This window comes from Lissotriton vulgaris, chromosome 6 (genome assembly GCF_964263255.1).
Source record: "Lissotriton vulgaris chromosome 6, aLisVul1.2, whole genome shotgun sequence".
Lineage (NCBI taxonomy): Eukaryota > Metazoa > Chordata > Amphibia > Caudata > Salamandridae > Lissotriton > Lissotriton vulgaris.
Genome location: NC_141694.1, coordinates 1,253,542,176 through 1,253,559,721, shown reverse-complemented (window position 1 = coordinate 1,253,559,721; position 17,546 = coordinate 1,253,542,176). Strand labels below are relative to the sequence as shown.

The 17,546-nt window shown below is 42.1% G+C and overlaps 1 protein-coding gene across 1 annotated transcript in view; it reads right to left on the bottom strand.

Annotated features, from left to right (window-relative positions):
* The window catches only part of LOC147708713 (uncharacterized), a 273,705-nt gene that overhangs the window by 140,788 nt on the left and 115,371 nt on the right, over window positions 1-17,546 (bottom strand). Inside the window, exon 14 of the mRNA XM_086925763.1 lies at window positions 10,143-10,232. Coding sequence (XP_086781889.1) covers window positions 10,143-10,232 — 90 coding nt within the window. The remainder of the gene's footprint in view (window positions 1-10,142; window positions 10,233-17,546) is intronic.

Sequence of the window (17,546 nt, the reverse complement as noted above, 5' to 3'; positions counted from 1 at the left end):
TAGGGCTACCTAGGCACTAGCAGACACAGACAGGATAAAAATCTGGAAGACATCAAAATTATTTTCTAAATAGCCAAGTTTTTAGATTCTGCCTGAATGCCAGTAGATCTGTCTTAATAGTTTAGTCGGGAGTGAGTTCCACAGCCTTATTGTGCATGAGACGAATCTGCTACCATCCCAGTGGGCTTTTTTAAATCTGTGGATTACAAGGTTTCTACTGGTGGATGAGCATAGGGAGCGTGCTGGGATATAGCGTTGAAAACGCTGTATCAAATATTGAGGGCCTACACCTTGTTGTGAATTGAAGGCAATACAGAGTGTCTTAAACTCGATTGGTTTACCTATTAGGAGCCAGTCTAATTGGATCAATGCTTGAGATGTAACCGTGCTGTGGCATTCTGCAGCGTTTGTAACTTATGTAAAAATTGATTTTGAATAATAATAAAAAGCTTGTTGCAGTAGTCTACTTTGGATGAAATAAGAGTTGTAACGAACATCTTTTGAAAGCTCAATGGAATGAAAGGCAACACTTTCCTTAGAGTTTTCAAAATGAAAAAAGACAAGGAAGTAATGTGATTAATTTGTCCTTCAAAAGATAGCTAAGTTTCAATAATTACTCCAAGGTTTTTTACTTTACCACTGGGGATCCTGGGGCCATCAGGCGTTCGACGAAAAAGAGGGGTTATTACCAAACAACAGGATACCAGTCTTTGAGGAATTTAATTTTAGGCAGTTGCTGCTCATCCACTTCCTGATATGAAGCATACAGTTGTGAAACTGAACTGCTGTGGCTTCAGGATTATCAGTGACAGATACAACAATCTGTGTGTCATCTGCATGTGAAACCAGAGAGAAACCAAATGAGCTGATTGGAGTTGCAAGTGGGGTAACATAGACTTTAAATAGAGTGGGGCTCAGGGGTTAGGCCTGAGGGACCCCACAGGGCAAAGAGATGGTTGATGAGTTAAAATTACAGTGAGAGACTGTCTGGATACGGTCAGCCAGAAAAGAGGTGATGAACTTGAATGCATTGTCTTTGATCCTAATTGATTCAAGGTGATCAATTAAAATAGGGATTAACCTTATCATATGCGGCTGAAAGATCCAAGAGGAGCAGAGCCGCATTTCCTCCACTATGTATCATCTGCCTGATTTCTTCCGTGGCTGAAATCAACACCAGTTCGGTTCTATGATAACTACGAAATCCGAACTGTGTGATATCAAGACTCTTTGTTTTGTCTAAAAAGGCAGTTAATTCCTGGTTGACGATTTTTTTTTCTCCAATTTGGCAGGTAAAGGTAATCGAGTAATTGGTCGATAATTGTTGGGGTCAGCAGTATCTAAGATTTTTTTTTAATAAAGGAAGAATACTATTCTTCCTTTATTAGACCCTATCTTCCAGTCTATTGGAAAATATCCTGCTTCAAAGAGGTTGTTTAACATGGCCGTGAGGTGTGAGCTATCACCCCTGGGACCAAGTGAAGTATCTTGGCCGGATATGGGTCCTGTGGTGAGCCCAATTTAATCTGCATCAGTGTCTTTTGTGTCTGATCCACCGTCAGAGACCCAAAATGGGATAGGGTACTCACAGTATGCTCGTCCTTCGCTGGTCTGTTTAAATTGACAGTTTGACTATTATCTAGAAAAGACCTATAGAGAGATTTAACTTTGTCTTGGAAGTGAAGTGCTAGTTTGTTACAGAATTGTTGATTATTATTAGGATTCTTTGGATCTGGAAGTTTTTTAACTGTTTGAGAATAAATCCTTAGAGGAGTTCACATTTCCTTCTATTTTTGCTTCAAAGAATTTCTTTTTCTCAATTAGAATCATTTTTTTGTAGATCTGTAAATTGACTTTATATCTCTCTTTATCTTCTGGTGTATACTCAAGTCTCCATTTATGTTCTGATCGCTTACTTTCCTGCTTTTTCCATCTAGTATCTCCGGTAAACCAGGGTTCAGAGGGATTAGTCTTATGGCTATGAAGGTTCTTTGCTGGAGCTAACTGAGTTAGTGATACGTCCAGCCATTGATGATAGGCTGACCAATGGAGTTTAATGAATAAGAGCTGAATTAAACTGACCAGCATCAATAGTACTCCATAGGCGTCGAGTAGAACTTCCAATTTGTGGGCATTATTTTTTTTGCCTCAGATAGGCCATTTAGCTCAAACATGCTCACCTTATGGTCAGCCCATGTCAAGGGAAGGGAAGATGTCCAGATGAGCTGTGGATTGTCCATGACAATGCCATCAAGAAGATGCCCAGCTTTGTGTGAGGAGCCCTGGACAATTTGTGTTAGTACTGCACCATCCATATTAACCATTAAGTTCAGAGACTCTGAATCAAACGGGTTTTCCATATGGAAAGTAAAATCGCCTAGAATAGTAAAATCTTTGGCGTCAGCTTTTAATTCTAGGAGACTACCAATTGATTTTGTAAAGGCTGTTCTAGACCCAGGTGGTCTATAACTGAGAAGTCCATTGAAAGAATAGTGACCGTTAAGTTCAATTTTAGAATGTATAGATTCACAGAGTGACCTATGAGGAATGATATTGAAAATAGTTTTCAATTATCTCTGGATATGATTGGAAGCCCTCCGCCCTTTTTTAGTGGGCCGTCATGTCTAAATATTCTGAACCCCGTGGGTAATGCAGATATTCGGTCTCATCAGATGATAAATCTGCCCAGGTTTCAGTGATAAAGGCCAGATCAATATTCTGACTCTCCATAAAGACCGCGAAATTTAGTGCATGCCTAACAAGCAATCTGGTATTGCTAAGGGTACAACTACAACTTATTTAAAATTGTTTAGAGGGTGCCTCTGGCAATTTAGTAGAAGCTAAAGAGGTACAATGAAAGTTAGTGAGGAAGAAATCGCAAACCAAGCATTTTGGGCCACTTGTGCAGCAGTGAGGGTCTAACTGAAGACCCAGGCAATGCCTACATAAGGCATTGATAAGAAAACAGGGAATCCCTAGAATAGATAATAGGTCCCTTAATTTCTGAGGCCAAACTAACAGGGGGCTGGCGCTGAGTGCAGTCCGAGCTTGGGTGGGTGCAGATGGGCTTACCTACGGCACACCAGTAGCGCGCCAGCTGCGCGCCTGGCCCTGCATCTGCTTAAGAAGCCCCCAGGTACGGGAAATATAAAAATGCTAGACCGTCACCCACCCAAAATAGCTGCCAGCAAAGGAACAAAGAGAAGAGAAAAAGGAACTCTCTCTGTAAAAACGGAAGAACCCGCGGCGAACCAGAGAGTCAGGCAGAAAATATAGGAGGTATGATGCTCCCTAGTTGCGGTGGGAGCGAGTATCAAGAGCAACAACCAACCCCCAATCATAGTTTTAAAAAGTTAAAAAGTGCACAGGAATGAAATATACTTTACAAATATTTAAGCGTGAAAGAAAAAAAAAGTGAAAGCACGTCTTACTAGTGTCTTTTAGTGACAATTAAGGCTTGCTAATGAAAGGTTAGTCTCCTCCTCTTTTGTTGGGGGGCTGTGTAGGAAAGATCCCCTTTTTGAATGGGTGCCCCCTACTTTTTGCCTGATGTTTGATGCTTCTTGACTAAGTGTGCCCTGGGCTCCTGCTAATCAGGTACGCAGACCGGTGTTCTTTCCCCAAAACGGAACCTTTTCTCCCTCATTGGCACTCTTCTTGACTTCGGTCATAGACCTGCACTCTCCCTGCAGCTCCTGCTCTTCGTCACTGCCTGCGGAGCCCCTGGCCCTGTGTGTTCGAGGCTGCTGCCTCCGAGATTTTGCGATCCTGGTCTAATTGTGTTTGTTTACTTGTTGCTAATCTGTTTCTGCCACTCTCCAGCATCTGTCTTTGTTTTTATCTTTATTTTGTTTTATTGTTAATTATTCTAATTCCCTCCTCATCTGTGCCTGCTCTCTCGCGCTTCCCCTGTTCCCGCCACTGCTGCCCTGACACCGCCCCTCTACCAGCGCCTGTTCGATTTTCATCAGTACAGCTTCATGATCAGCATGGCTTAGTTCATCAACAATGCAACTTGATACAGCAAGCAAGGAAGAGAAATCGCTGTGATATTATCTCGAAAGAGAGAAGACACTCACCCGCAAAGAAAGAGCCTAAAGTAAGTATGCAGGATTTCTGACAGCAGTCGATCCAATATCCGTGCAGTTGACGGGTAAAGTTAGGATTAGAACCTATATAACAAAATGTGTTAAATGATGTAATCACCAACATCTGCATTTTCGGATAGGCCCAAATAGAGTCAATCTCAAAACGAGTTTGCTTCAAATAGACACTATCGATAATGCCAAAGTGTGGGGTGATATTGGTTCCCCGAAAGAGAGGAATTCTGGAAACAATCCGCCTAGCTGGTTCGCACCACAATGCTTTCACTAGTCTGGACATGAATGCTGCTAGAAAGTAGAAACGTAAATCTGGTAATTAAAGTCCACCCTCCAGTCATGGTTGCTGTAACATATGTATGTTAGCCCTAGGCTTTTTATACCCCCAAATGAACTTTTGCCAGATAGCTTCTGTCTGTGTAAAAACTATTTGGCTAAATATAATGGTATGCCAGAAAAAGGTATAGGTAGCAAGGGAGAATTATCACTGTGATTAGGTTGCATTGACAGATTATACCAATGTGAAAATGATGCCACTTACTCAATCTCTCCTGTGTTCTGCCGGATAGTACGCCATAATTAGATTCCCTTACATCCTCCATTTTCACAGAGACTTCGGTCCCCAGGTAGGTCACCGAATTGATCAATCGCCTATCATCCCAAGAAGGGACTGTGATGGGGAGGAGCAGGGTCTTATCAAAGTTTAGTTTGTACCCAGAGGTAGCCCCATATTCATTAGCCAATTTTTCAAAAGCTGCCTGAGAATCCTCTGGGGCAAAGGTCATGGTGGTAATGTCGTCCGCACAGGCAAGCACTTTGAGCTCACATTGATCCGCAGCAAAGCAGTATTTCTCAGGCTCATGAGGGCTTGAATTTAAGGTTCTATATAATGCACAAAGAGCAAAGGTGAAAGTGGACATCAAGTTATGGGTGCCACGATTTATCTAAATTAGGTTGGTAGAAGACCCTGAACATTGAACCCTAGCCTTAAGATTCTGGTCAAGCTGTTGAATCAAAGCAATAAAGCGCGGCCCAAAGCCTTACACAGCCATAATGGCCCTAAGAAAAGGTCATGAACCCCAGTCAAAGGCCTTTTCAGGGTCCAACATGATTGCTCTGCCCTGATTTCCCTGAGCACAGCCTGCCTCAAATGCAGTGATAACAATATTGACATGGGCAGTGTTTTACCTCCCTGGAACAAAACCATGTTGATTTTCATCAAAAAGATCAGAAATAACCATTGCTAAAGCTTGTTTCCTAAAATTTAAGTATACATCTTGGGATCAGCATTAATCAAAGAAATAGGCTGATATGAACCACTGAGAAAGGGATCTTTCCCTGTCTTAGGAAGGATGACGATGTGGGTCTATTTTTTGAAATTTTGCAAGTAATTCAAAAGAGTTGAATAGAGCATGGAGAACTGGTAATATAAGATGTGACAATCTAACATAGAAATTCAATGGAAGTTGATCGGTGCCATAGGCCTTACCTCGCACCAGCTAGCCAATAGCGTTTTACACTTCAAAGACTGATATTTGACCTTCTTGCTTAAGCTATTTTGTAGCAGACAGTTTCCGATGATGGTGGACCCGAAGAAACTGAATGATCTGGTCTGTGGAAAGGACCAATTCTTAGTCACACAACTTCTGATAAATGCTGTGGAACTCCTCTTGGATAAGGGCAGGATTTTTCACAATAGTCCCTTGAGAGTCCTTGATCCCAGAAATTGCAGCTTCATTAGCACTATAACAGAACCGGAAAGATAACACTCAGCCCATTTCTTCGATAAAGAATTGTGATCTGAGATAACCCTAGGATTAATGGAAACTCTCTGCAAATATGGACACTCTCAACTCACAACTTGTGCAAGTTCAGAAGGTTCAGAAAAGCCATAAAACTCTCTTGAGAGCAGTCAAGAGCCAGATCCCATGACATGTAGTTCCAATGACCATGCTCTAATCAAGCGTTTAAGATTTGGAGAATAGGTCTCACCAGAATAACCTCAAGATATTGAGGATCTCGAGGGATCAGAGGACCAATCCTAGAGGCTATATATTTTGGTTGTTTAGGGAAGCCTTTTCGACACTGGAGTGCTGGACATGGACAGCATGATTCAGAGAGCCCATCGCTATCCATTCTCATATCCTCGTTATTCACAAGCCATCCTGATATATGTGGGTAACTTCCTCCTCCCTCAGTAGATAAACATGGATGCTCATCCAGGATCACCAGTGAAGCGGCAGGATTGGACTTTTTTGTTCGATCAGATTTCTCTCATGAGACTGTAGTTTGGCATTGGAAGTTGAGAGAGCATATTCCGGAACTTCAAAAGCTTGGAACTTCGGTTTCATTACTGGAGCCAGCAAACCTGTGCATCCAATATGAGGAGCAAATGTATTCATGTATTAAACAGCCTGCGGTGAGGAGCTGTTGACCAAGTCAGTGGAGGGAAATAAGTAGACTAATGGATCTGGTTGATTCTCGTTTGTCTTTTTCTTCTTGATTCTTTTTCCTTGTAGGTTGTTACAGAGTGGTTAACTTAGTTTCTCGGGTACGCCTTCCCTCTTTTCTTTTTTTTATTTCTCTCTGTTAATGGAAGCTTTAGGTCTGCAGGGTCAGCTGACACCTAGGTTAGATTTCATGAAGGTTTCATGAGGGTTCTTCATTTATTAATTATGGCTCTGGGTAAAAACATTTTTGGTCCTTTGCACGGGTGTCTCGGGCGGTCACTGCCCTACCCCTTTAGTTCTTTTTCCCACATCCATCCTTGGTCTGCGGTGCTCTGGGGGGTAGGGGACTTTATATACTCATGTGTACTGCAGTGCTAGTGGTATTCTTTTGACCAGGGTTGGTCAGCCCTTTTTCTGGGACTTGCATGGAAGAGATAGGGTTGGGGGAAGGCTGGGGTTCGGGGTGGGTGGCGGGGCCAGGGTCTGGGTCACTTTTGTCTTTATACTGATTTTTTTGTTGGAATGTTTGGTCAGGTTGTTGGGGAAAAAATGAGGCCTTATGGTTGTGGATGGTAACATTAGGACCAATAATTATTCTGTGCTGTTGTTCTCTTTCAGGGTGTGCAAGTTATTCAATCAAGAATGTCAAGGTTTAGCCTGGGGTGTGGTCCTGACCAGCATCTTCATATTCTTTTGTGGAATATCAATTAAATGTAAGCATCTAATGAGCAAAAATTAATTAAAGAGGTTCTACGCTATCTTCATCCACATTTAGTTGGCCTACAGTAAACTCAGTTCTTGAATAAACACGCCTCCCCTCTTATTGATTTCTGGGATGAAGTTCTATCCTCAGCTTGCTTCACTTCTCTCGGAGAGGGATTGCCCTACTGGTTCAGGATAGGTGGATGATGGCTCATAGCAACAGACAACAGGGGCCTATTATGCACTATGCAATGTGTACTCAACTGGGCCAACACTGATGATCCTGTGGTCTTTAATTGTCAGTTTTCTAAGCTACATCAATGGTCAGAACCATTGATGATTTGCGTGGACTTCAACATCATCCTTAACCCGTGGATAGACTCATCTTTTAGTATTCAAGAGCTAAACTCTTCTTCTTCAAGAAGCACCTGTAGCTAAAAGGAAATAGCTAGGGCTGTTTTGTTGCATGTAATGAGATCTTATGCTCTGGTGGATATGTCTGCCGATATTCTCAGATGGCAGAACATGGGTTTACATATTTTCCTGCCTCTCGTAAATCTTTTTCTCTGATATATATGTTCCCTGCTAGCCAAGCTCTTATGTCCCATTGTGGGGCCAGATACGAGTTTGGCAGTGCAGCGTCGGTTTTGCCCTGCAGCCGCACCACCAAACCCGTGGTCAGGCCACCCGCCCGATTACAAGTATTTCTTGTGTTTGGCGGGCTAATATTTGAGGTTAAAAAAGTGGGATTTCTTCCCTTGGCGAGCAACTGAAGTTACACAGACATAATATTTGTCTAGGTCAACTGAACACAGTAAATAGGTTTTGTACGCTATAATGCACCCACACAGTAACAGTATAGTTTTGTTATTTATTTAGTAAAATATGTTTCTATATATTACATTGCTTAAAAACAAGCCATTGCGCGCCTTTATAAAAACATTTTACAATTACATTAACATCATTTTATACACATAATAGTTAAAAACACATTAAATCACAAATAATTTTCATCAACATGAATTGATTAAAGAGAAACAAGAAACACATTGGGGGAGATACAAACAGACACTTCTTATAGGTCTTTATATTTAGCACATCTGGAAACCTGGTATTCACAGAATCTAAACCTGGACCCGTTGTATATCTTGTCTACAGGATAGATTTGGTTTCTTGATTGTGCAACAATGGCGTTGACGCGTTTCGATGGCCTTTATTGATACTCTGCCATCTTTTCAAGACTAAATGATCAGTCTCTCCTGCTTCTGGGCACTGGTTGGTTACCACTTGCAAAGAGATTTCCTGGTTACATCACCCTAAGTTGTATCTCTAGGATTTCTCTCGCGTCATCTTTTGAGTCTTAAAGCGTTCCTTCTTAATTTTAAAATCGCTTCTCCTAGAAGCCGCTCTTTCTTTGACTGTAGGTTTCACCTTATTACTTATTTTTTTAAATGGACACTGCCCTCGGCGATTCTTCCTTTAACTTTTGTATATACGGGCTGTCTGTTAATCCTTATTAGTTGCCCCAAAATGTAACTGTTTGCCAAATCTCAATCTCGTGATTCTATAAGGGTAAGAGTAAAACTATCGCGGGGTGGGTTCTTCTTATGGCATGGGTCTCGTTTTTCTAATGATAAACAATCCAAAAAGTCTCCCACTCCCGATAGCCTTGAATCTTGTGTGCTCCTCTTTTTACAACTCAAAAGGCGCGCAATGGCTTGTTTTTAAGCAATGTAATATATAGAAACATTTTTTACTAAATAAATGACAAAACTATACTGTTACTGTGTGGGTGCATTATAGCGTACAAAACCTATTTAACTGTGTTTAGTTGACCTAGACAACTATTATGTCTGTGTAACTTCAGTTGCTCGCCAAGGGAAGAAATCCCCCTTTTTTACTGTTTAAAGTACTCTATTCCCCTGGTGTGCTAAGGGGTCACTCTCAAATTTTAAAACTATTATTTGACGTTCTCATTGCAGTTCCTGCGAAAGTGGGCACCACAATGGGAACGTCAAAAACAGTTCCTGCACGGTATGGCATGCAATGACAATGACGCGCAGGAAATGGGGTGCATGCACACAGGGGGCACATGTAGTGCTCCCTGCATGCACCCCATGTCCCTGAGGCACAAGGAGGCCCTTGAATGAAAGTTAATGCTAAAATGGACATTTATGGCGCACGTGTTGGAAGATTATGATTGACTCATGTTGAATTTTTAAAGAAAAAAGGAAAGTTGAAATAACACCTTATAGCCTGCCCGTTATGACAGATCATATGAATAAATGTAAATCTAATCATGTATTTTAGCGAATAAAATTGAAATATGTTGCTTTTGTTTACGATGGATCAGTTGTATTTCATAGCTAATCAGAGTTTGTTTATTTACAACTGATTTTGTATCACCAGTAATCAGACAGAATACAGATGTGCTGCCCAAAAAAGAAGCTCTGTAGACTGGTCATGCTACAACTCTTTGCTCGGCTTAGAGGATACCCTTTTTCACAAGAGAATCTTATATATTTATTTTGGGTTAAAATTGCTTGTATTTTAATTCATGAAGAGCAAGCATCTTGCCACTCTTCTGCATAAGATGTAAATGGCTATCCTGCTACCTGACTTTTCGCTCATCAAAGCATCTCAGTATTTCTGCGTATCTCTAAATTGTTGTGGCAGCAGTTTACTTCGTGAATGTTCAGCTTCAAGATATTTCATCATAGTGGATCTCAGCATCCTGAATTGCATAATCAAAATTGGACGATTGTCCTTCAGATTTCAGCTTTAAATGTGTCTCACACAACTAACATGTGACAGAAATACATCCATGGAGGATAAAGGAAACACAGTAATGTATAAGTAATTCCCCCCTCTGACGTCCCTTCTTACTTACCCAGTCTCCTTCAGAATTGTATAGTATGACACTGAACATCATGTAGCTGCTCCACTGTGTAATTCGGACTTGAAAAGTCCAGACTCTTAGCTGTAAATACACAAAAAAGAGAGCCAGGCACAACCCAGTACAAGGCCCACCTTCAGTAACCGCCATCTCTGCCCTCCACAAATTATCCCTCTCCTATCAATAGACCACACTTCCCAAATCACTCAGCTTAAGTAAGGAATAGCTACATAATCATCAAGGTTGTCTTTATGATTTCAAGCAGAATAGTAGATGAAATAACATTTACCTGGAATGCTATTGGCATCAGGAATCTTTAAAGATTCACTCACTTTGAATAGATCTTAACATTAGAAGAGAATTCTACATCATCTAGATATAACACACTTATGTTGACCTTTGCACTTTAAAGCAGTACCTTCAAGGGAGAAGTTACTGAAGCTCCAATTTGCAAAATATGCAGAGGGCACAAGGTTATCACTTTGCAGTCATCTTCAGTTCTGCAACATTCAGTGCATCCTAGAAGGTATGGCTATTACCAGGACAAACATGGCATTCCATTTGTCCCCTTTATGTGGGGTCACTAGGGACAGGAACATTTAAAACGGCCAACATAAAGTTCAAGGCAAAACAGAACTCTTACAGGCTTATTGAATCCAATGTAAATTTCTATTGTTTGGGGGGAGAAAGTACTGCAAGGTCACCGGAACAAATGTTCTTTGAAAAATGTGTCCCAAGATAAGTGAGCATGAATAGCAATGAGTGACTTTTGGTCAAGACAAGGAATAGGTGAATGTTAGGTGTCATGCTGAATAACTACTCTAAAGGCCATTTCTTCATCGCTAGCATGGAAGGACAAGGGAAACATTCAAGACATAGTTCCAACTCAATTACTAGCATCTCCTCTCACCTACCATTATTCCCCCAGCAGCATGATGTATGTGCGTAACCATTTGGGTGCTCCCATGTGTCATTCCACCTGTGGCAGGCCAAATGGGTAGCTGCGAAAGATACCAAAAAACAGGCATTAGGAAAAAAAGACTTCAAAAGCTGACTGCACTAAACTTTATTACAACCTGTCTCCTCTCAGATCAGTCTAGAGACCCAAATCTTGGATAGGTAGAAAGATAATCACTGGGCGTTAAAAAATGGAATAGTTTTTACCTGTATTGTGATTTGTCTAGAAAAGGCAGCTTTTATAATTTCCGGTAGTTTGAATATCTATAAAATCTAATGAGAAGACTACAAACTATCTCTTGCTTGAGATATATCTAAATTGATCTCAATCTCTCTCTGTCTCTCTCTTTCTCTTTCTCTCTTTCTCTCTCTCTCTTTCTGTCTCTCGCTCTTTTTTTTGTTTGAGGACAATAAAAGAATAGATTTCCTACATCTCCGGTGGTTCGTGAATTTCTGTTTGGCAGAAGCAATCGCAACGAAAGACGGAGCATCTTTATTGTCTTGATATATATATATATATATATATATATATATATATATATATATATATATATATATATATATATATATATATATATATATATATATATATATATATATATATATATATATGGGGCGGAGCAGCTCTTCATCAATCAGGAGGGGGCTGGATACTTAATCCGGTATATACACGCCTGCTTCTTGTTTTGGTACACCCTCGGCGCTGAAGAAGGCACAGACGCCGAAATGCATTTGCCACAATGGGTGTTTTGAATCGCCATGGCTTGTGGTTTTGAATAAAGATGCATCTCATGTTTCCCCTGCTGTGGCCTCTTCTTCTTTTTGGAGGAGTTTCTTGGACATTTTACAGTGCAAGCTCCAGTGTCGTGCTTAAGAGGCCCCCGCATCTTCAAGAGGCCTTGGACTTGCTGGTCTCCGCTTCGGTTGATTGTCGTTGGAATCCAGGGTACTAGAACGACCTTGGCCCACCTCCAGGCCAGGGAGGAGATGGGGCGGTGTTAAAGTCATTCGACATCACGCTGGGCTAGGTGGATTCCCTGCCTTGCCCCCGCCGAAAGGATTCCTGTGGCATGGGGGTTGATGCGGTCTGGGGACTCGAGGGGGCACTTTGTTTTAAGGTCACATGGACTTTGGGGTTCACCAACATCTGAGCACTGATCTACTCCCCGCAATACCTGCCAGTATTGAACATTGCATGCTGGGAACTGTAGGCGCCATCCACGAGGCGGCTAGAAGGAGGTATAAGGCGATTGGTACTTACCTTGGGGGCGGAGCAGCTCTTCATCAATGAGGAGGGGGCTGGATACTTAATCCGGGATACACGCCTGCTTCTTGTTTAGCTACACCCACGGTGCTGAAGAAGGCACAGATGCTGAAATGCATTCGCCACAATGGGTGTTTTGAATCGCCATGCCTTGTGGATTTGAATAAAGATGCAACTCATGTTTCCCCTGCTGTGGCCTCTTCTTCTTTTTGGAGGAGTTTCTTGGATATCACTGTGCTAATCCTATGCTTAAAAACTTTGATAGAAAAAACAGAAATTTGAGGTGAGCAAATCTAGAGTGTCGCTGGTGTTGAGAGTGCTCTAACAGGAGCTGCTTTCCACCTAAACTTGGAAACTACCCAGAGTTCTCTCCTTTTTTGCATAATGTATGCGTCACTCTATGCCTGAAAGGGTTTTGTTTTGACTTAATACTGGGTGCTCCTTTGTGTCTGGACAAAGTTATACCTCTCTGAAGAGCTCTAATTAGAGCGAAACACTGTGTCAGGGGTTGCTTTTACTCATTTCAAGTTGGCTTGAGTTGGTATTTTACCAATTCAAATATGTAATATTGTGCCTGGAGTGATAAATAGCTTTTGTCATTCTACAGCTCGGCAAGGACAGCACTGTACTAGTCCTATGCTTAAAGACTTTGCTGTATAAATGGCAAAAGACTTTGTCATTTTCTATCTCAGCGTGGATAGCACTGTGCTAATCCTATGCTTAAAACTTTGATAGAAAAACAGACATTTGAGGTGAGCAGATCTAGAGTGTCGCTGGTGTTGAGAGTGATCTAACAGGAGCTGCTTTCCACCTAAACTTGGGAACTACCCAGAGTTCTCTCCTTCTTTTTTGCATAATGCATGTGTCACTCTATGCCTGAAAGGGTTTTTGTTTTGACTTAATACTGGGTGCTCCCTTGTGTCTGGACAAAGCGATACCTCTCTGAAGAGCTCTAATTAGAGCGAAACACTGTGTCAGGTGTTGCTTTTACTCATTTCAGGTTGGCTTGAGTTGGTATTTTACCAATTCAAAGCTGTAATATTGTGCCTGGAGTGATAAATGGCTTTTGTCATTTTACAGCTCGGCAAGGACAGCACTGTACTAGTCCTATGCTTAAAGACTTTGCTGTATAAATGGCAAAAGACTTTGTCATTTTCTGTCTCGGCGTGGATAGCACTGTGCTAATCCTATGCTTAAAAACTTTGATAGAAAAACAGACATTTGAGGTGAGCAGATCTAGAGTGTCGCTGGTGTTGAGAGTGCTCTAACAGGAGCTGCTTTCCACCTAAACTTGGGAACTACCCAGAGTTCTCTCCTTCTTTTTTGCATAATGTATGTGTCACTCTATGCCTGAAAGGGTTTTGTTTTGACTTAATACTGGGTGCTCCCTTTTGTCTGGACAGAGCTATCACTCTCTGAAGAGCTCTAATTAGAGCGAAACACTGTGTCAGGTGTTGCTTTTTCTCATTTCAGGTTGGCTTAAGTTGGTATTTTACCAATTCAAAGCTGTAATATTGTGGCTGGAGTGATAAATGGCTTTTGTCATTTTACAGCTCGGCAAGGACAGCACTGTACTAGTCCTATGCTTAAAGACTTTGCTGTATAAATGGCAAAAGACTTTGTCATTTTCTATCTCGGCGTGGATAGCACTGTGCTAATCCTATGCTTAAAAACTTTGATGGAAAAACAGACATTTGAAGTGAGCAGTTCTAGAGTGTCGCTGGTGTTGAGAGTGCTCTAACAGGATCTGCTTTCCACCTAAACTTCTTCTTTCATGCATAATGTATGCGTCACTCTATCAACAACAACAAAAAAAAGCTCCAAGGGTACAAGGCAATATGACTGCACCTATCTACAATTAGGTCCCCTGTGTACACTAAATATGGGTGCCAAGAACCTGAAGCCACATACCCCTAGGCTCCCCAGGGTATTCACCCCAAATTCCACAACGAAACACAATGGTTCAGCACTCCACAATAAGTAATAGTAAATCAATAACTTTTGATGAATCCGCTTAGTAGGGCTTAAAATTCTTTTATTCTGATTTCTTGATACATCTAGAAATGTATCAAGAAATCAGAATAAAAGAATTTTAAGCCCTACTAAGCGGATTCATCAAAAGTAATTGACTTAATATTACTTAGTGTGGAGTGCTGAACCATTGTGTTTTGTTATGTGTCACTCTATGCCTGAAAGGCCCCGAGGGAATTGGCGTACACTCTCGGCGGAGCACGCCAAGATTTAATCCTCATTTTTTGCGACAAAACCGAATATATATATATAGTTAGACCTGGTACTATTGGAGTGAGTCTCCCTTTATGTTTTTGCTGGTTTTAGATGCTTTGGGCACTGTGTCACTGCTATTCAGTGCCACAGTGCAAGTGCTCCCTATTGTAAATTGTTGTTGTAATGTATTAGTGACTCCATGATTGCCTTATTTGATTTACTTGTCAGACCCTAGTACAGTGCACTGTGTGTGCCCACGGCATTTGGATCTAATGCTGCTAGTGGGCTTGCAGCACTGATTGTGCCACCCGCAGAAACAGCTTGTAAAGTGTGTCTCAGGCCTGCCATTGCAGAGCCTGTGTGCAGTCTAGTACTGCCATGTCGACTTGGTAAGTCCACCCACTAACCAGTCCCTAACCCTTCCCTTTTCTACATGTTAGATTCCCCTAAGGTAGGCCCTAGGGCAGGTTGCAAAATGTGGGAAAGGTAGGACATGCCCTGATGTGTGTGGCATGTCCTGATAGTGAATTATAGCCAATCTCGTGTTCACTATTGCATGGCTACCTGTCCCCATAGGCCAGAATGGGCAGTTTGATTATAACATCTTATAATCCTAACTGTCCCAGGGAACATGGTAGAAAAACACATTTAGTATACCTGAACTCAGAATGATAAAATACATCTTTTAGTGAAGTTGATTTTGTGTTTGAAAATAGCATTTTAGAAAGTAGGTATTTTCTTGCCTAACCATCCAAGCCTCCCTCTGCTAGGTTGTGTATTCCATGTCTGGTTTGTGAGTGACAGGGGCTGGGTGAGTCAGCACAAGGCTAAATAGACCTATCTGCATTGGGAGTGGTGGGAGGAGTAGCACCTGGGCCTGAATTGGGCTGTGTCTGCCTTCCACAATGCTGGTTCCACCTCCTGTGGTGAGTCTGATAACCCTGGCCCACACTAACAAAGGAAGAAGTTGTGGCCTGGCAGAATGCACCCAGAACTGGTTTGGACCAGGTACAGAAACTCTCTGCCTTCAGAGACAAAGGATTTGTGTGTATAAAAAAGGGGGCCCAGACCCCGAACTTTAGATGTAATTGCTGGGGGTGGCCTGCAGTGGTTTTTTTATTGCCAAGGAAATGAGACATACTTTTATTTGCAACGTTTATCATCTTGAAGAAGAATCTCCAAGGGCTTGAACTGTGCTTGCCTCCTGCTGAAGTCTCAGGGGTACAAGACTTCACCACCAGCTCCCCCCCTGAATTTCCTTGCTGGGAATTATGTCTGCAGAAGCCTGCGTGTTGTTGGGAGCTGGAAGTGCGACTCAACGAGAAGAAGCATGTTGCATCCGCAGCTGTTGCATCATTAAAAAAGCATGCCGCCACCACAAGGGTCACATCACAGGAGAAGCATGTCTCAGTCGCAGCTGTGTGTCGTCACATCACTGGAGAAGTGTGTCGCTACCGCAAGGGTCGCCGTCGCATCACCGGAGAAGCGTGTCGCAGGGCCTGTCGTGGCTCCCTAAAGTTACAGAGTCGCCTCGGGAATGCACGCATCGTCTTCACGTTGTCGCATCGCATCAAGGGCACCATCTTCCTGCATTGAACCGGATCGTTGCATCGCATCAAGGCGCCATCTTGTTGCATCGCAACCGGGACGCACCACAAGATCGTCGCATCTCCACCTCTCCGGTAAGGAACAGACGCATCGCATACTTCGCGCAAACAGTGAGGAACAGACGCATCACCTACCTCGAAGCAAGGAACAGATGCATCATTCTCCCTGTAAACCTTTTGTTTATCTTGCGTGATGCATCCAAAGGTACTTTGTGAGAAATGTGTCGCATTTACCATCTAAAGTGAACTGAGGTATTTCTACCATCTTAAAGTCATTTTCTTACTTCTGTACTGTGGATTTTTGTTGTTTGGGTCTTGTGTTATGTCTATATAAAGAATACTTATTCTTATAAAACCTGTATTGTGTCCATCTGTAGGATTTTCACTGTATTACTGTGTGTGTTCACAAATGCTTTACACAGTGCCTCTGAGATAAGCCTTCCTGCTCGTGCCAAGCTACCACAGGGTTGAGCAGGGGTTATTTTAGGAGTGTAGCCCCTTACTCTAACTAGAAGCAAGAGTCCCTATTTGGACAAAGGTATAAGCCATTGCCAACTAAAGACACCCAGTTCTAACATTTGTGGTTAGCGGTGATGATTTGGACTTCCATTTGTGACTCATATACAGTGATTGGTGTGCACTACTAGTGAGTGCAGACCAAACGCAACCATATACATTTTTTTGGGTAGAATTATTTTTCCTTGGAACTGTTATTTTTACTAAAGACTGCCAGTTTGTATTGATGGATATAGATTTTGAGGAAGAAAGGTTGGAGGCCTACAATGTAAAACAGCTGAAAGCCTTCTGTAGAAAATTTAAAGTTGCTACTCCAGGCCTCACCAAGAAGAATGAGTTCCAAGAGGCGCTGAGGGCCTGGGTGGAAGCAAGAAATGCCTCTGAGCATGTGGAAGAGCCTACAGAGGAGGCTGAGAATGCAGAACGGCAGCTGGATTGGCCATTGGGTCCAGCCAGGGAGAGAGTGTATTCCCCCATAAGCAGCAGTGTTTCTTCCAAGGGCATGTCCCCAGGACAGCTGGAGGACAGAGAGAGAAATAGATTGCATAGAATGGAGATGGCCAAGCTAAAGTTGGAAAGTCAAAAGGACCTAGAGAGTAAGAAGTTGGAGCTTTAGAATAACAGAATAGCTTTTGAAAGGAAAAAAGAGAAATTAGCACATGAAAGATTTTTGAGGGAATTGAAGCTTAAGGCTAAAAGTTTTGAATTGAGTCCCTCTGGTGGCAGCGCATCATCTGTGCCTGCAGAAGGCAGGGTATATTTCCCAAAGAATGTCATCAAAGATTTCCATAAGCATGAAGATATTGGGCAGTGGTTTGCAGCCTATGA